Raw genomic sequence first — 3,096 nt, 5'->3', positions numbered from 1 at the left:
TCTCTCTCTCTCTTCTGTCTCTTCTCTCTCTCCATTCATTTCTTTTCAGTACATACAATTCTACACTATGTAATTAATTTTTTTAAAGTGACGAAATGGAATAATGTGATGGAATTCACAGAAACTGATAAATAACTAATAGTTAAATGTTACAAAACGCTTTACATTGACACCAGGCGAGCTAGTACGGCCCCTCTCAAGTTTGAAGTTGAAGAGAATTGCCCTCGGCGCGCAGTCACGGCAACTCTGCTAGGTGGGCGCGGAGGTGAGTCATCAGAGTGCCGGACTGAGAGAACTCCTTGTGGCACACGGTGCACTTGTAGGGCAGCTCCCCCGTGAGGTGGCTTCGGACATGCGCCCGGAGACTGTCGGCTTCAGAGTCGCTCACGGTGCACTCGACGGGCTCACCCGCCTCTGTGGCGGAGTAATCTGTCAAAGTCCTCTGGCACTCGCGTAAAATATGATTCTTTAGTACCGTGTTGGAAGCGAATTTTTGAAGGCAAATTTTGCAGGAGAATGGCTTCTCTCCTGTATGGGTGCGTGAATGTGTAGCCAGAGCACTAGGTCGGTTGAACTTCTCGTGGCACACCTTGCACTCGTATGGCTTTTCTCCCGTATGGATTCGGAAATGTGATGCCAGGTTGTCAGCTCGGGCGAACTTCTTGTGGCATGCAGTGCACTCGAATGGCTTCTCACCAGTGTGAGATACCAAGTGTTTTCGCAGACCCGAACTTTTTAAAAACTTCTTCTGGCACACGCTGCACTCGAACCGCTTTTCTCCAGTGTGAGTCCGCATGTGAGTCCACAGGGTGTCATATTTTCGAAATGCGAGACGGCAAACGGGGCACTCGTACGGCCTCTCTCCCGTGTGGGTGCGGAGGTGACTCCGCAGATTGGCAGATCCCGCGAACGCCCTGTGGCACACGGTACACTCGTACGGCCGCTCTCCCGTGTGAATGCGTTGATGTCTCACTAGATGGCAAGATACGCGGAACTTCTTGTGACACACACCGCACTCGTGTGGCTTTTCTGCCGTATGGATGAGGAGATGCAGCTTCAGGCATTCCGCTCTTGCGAACGTCTTCTGGCACACGCTGCACTCGAACGGCCGTTCTCCAGTGTGTACCAAGACGTGTTGGCGAAGCCCCTTTGCAGAGACGAACACCTTGGGGCAGACCTCGAAGGGCATCGTGGAGGCTGGGTAACGCACGTTGTTGTAATCTATGCTCGTAAACTGCAAATAAAGAGAATCGTCGTTAAGACTGCCTGTAAACCTGCTTGCTGGCTTTTCTTAAAATAGTTTCCTTGAACTAAATAACGAAGCGGTCAAATTTTGTACAACGCAGAGGAGTGCAGCCATGTATGTCATAGTGCTCCACTCGCAGAATCAGTAATTTGTTTCAAAAGTTACCAACAGAGTATATACACTGTGAAAAAAGTAGGTAGGTTTAAAGGAAAATTTTCCTTGACGCAAGTTGTAAAATTACAATTTGTAATCGTAAAAATACATGCAGTATGTATCGACTATAAATCTCTTGGCGAGTAAAAAATGTGCTGTCGTAAATTTACAACTTAAATAATAATTCAAGTTTACAAATTTTTTTTTTAAATTTACGACGATAATTTTCACAGTGTATACGAAACGGAATGCCCTGCAGCAGATGAGCAGCAGCGCAGTGGCACAGCAGCCGCGTGCCAGAGGCAGGCGCGCAAAGGGTCGCGGGGCGGGGAGTTTGCAACTCGGGCGACATCGGGGCGACATCGGGGCGACATCGGGGGGCGACAAATGCGGGCCGCAGCGGACCAGCAGCAGAGACAAAGCTCGCGAAAACAAATGCCACGGGGCTCGCGGCTGTTCGCACAAAAGGGTTGCGGGGCAAGCGGGAGCCTGCCATAGACCTGTCCTCTCTCGCTCTCTCACTCTCTCTCTCTCGCTCTCTCTCTCTCTCTCCCCCCCCCCCAATGGCAACCCAATCCCATCGGCACAACCGTATGAATAGGATCACTTTGCGCGCTCAACACTTGACCCCCCCCCCCCCTTCGCAATGCGCGTCCCTTAAAATCCCCAACACCATCAATCCAATTTTTACCCCCACGACCATTTTTTTTTTTGTTCACGCCATATTATTGTTCACCGTAAAGCAAGCACATACGCCTCACAACAAGCAATAACCATATCTTTCGAGCAAAAAAAAAGTCATTCACGTATGGTTCACAAAATTGTGTTTTGTATTAAACTACAATTTTTTTTTTGTATTAAAAAAATGAAATTATTTTTCAATTTGTTCGTTGCACATTAATAACCACAACGTTACGTCCGACCCGACAAAAGCTAACCCGCAGCAGTATACTGCAGTCACCCCCTCCGCCGCCCTCCACCCTACCGACATTCATACCCGCCCACTCCCATTCACCCCTCTCCCCCCCTCCTTCACCCATTCATCAGGGAAGGAGGGCCCTTTGATCCGCCAAACTTGTGTTGGCGGCCCATTGGAAGGCCCTTTGGAAGGCAGTACCAATAGGGACCCGAAATGATACAGCGGACACAATGGGGACCCCCCCGCCCTATCCACGTGAGGCCCTTGGGGATGAAGGGAGGAGAAGGGGGGGGGGGGTAAAGTAGGGGCCGATACCTGCAGCGTAAGCCACAGCGAGCCACGAACCATAACGGCAATTATTATGCGGAGTCGCATGGTTAAACGCCGTTAGGTATCCGCGCAGAAGAGGGTTAAAATAACGCAAAAAATTATGCAGATTGTTTTTTTTGGGTGATTGCTATTTTTTTAAAGTTTTTTTTTTAGGCCCTGGCAAGCTTCGCCGCGGCTTTAACCGATCGCTTCGCAAACGATTAAAACTCTTTGAGTCAGAAATAATGTGTGTTCTTTGACCCACCTAATATAATCAGCTCTAGTTTGAATACCGACACACGGTCGCCTCCCTTCTTCCCCCTCCAGAGTAAAGCCCTCCGTTCAGGTTAATCGTGGCGGCCCCCTCCCGAACTGACTTTGTGGGGCAGCGATTTGTCGACGCAGAGCTCTGCGCAGCCGAGCGAAGGGCTTAAGGCTCCCCCAGGCTTCGCCCCCCGCCAACGCCGAC

The 3,096-nt window shown here is 50.0% G+C and overlaps 2 protein-coding genes across 2 annotated transcripts in view; both read right to left on the bottom strand.

Annotated features, from left to right (window-relative positions):
• The window catches only part of LOC113214399 (UDP-GlcNAc:betaGal beta-1,3-N-acetylglucosaminyltransferase 9), a 72,440-nt gene that overhangs the window by 23,143 nt on the left and 46,201 nt on the right, over positions 1 to 3,096 (bottom strand). The gene's annotated exons all lie outside the window — the stretch shown is intronic.
• LOC127749923 (zinc finger protein 544-like) lies at positions 13 to 1,189 on the bottom strand. The gene has a single exon (XM_052270017.1). It carries the CDS (start codon positions 1,187 to 1,189, stop codon positions 236 to 238), a length of 954 nt encoding a protein of 317 aa, XP_052125977.1. The 3' UTR covers positions 13 to 235.

The sequence above is a fragment of the Frankliniella occidentalis genome, unplaced genomic scaffold, assembly GCF_000697945.3.
Source record: "Frankliniella occidentalis isolate FOCC.00 unplaced genomic scaffold, Focc_3.1 Scaffold5, whole genome shotgun sequence".
In the NCBI taxonomy this organism is placed as follows: Eukaryota; Metazoa; Arthropoda; class Insecta; order Thysanoptera; family Thripidae; genus Frankliniella; species Frankliniella occidentalis.
The sequence above is the reverse complement of the archived record's forward strand: the minus strand, read 5'-3'. Positions and strand labels throughout refer to the sequence as shown.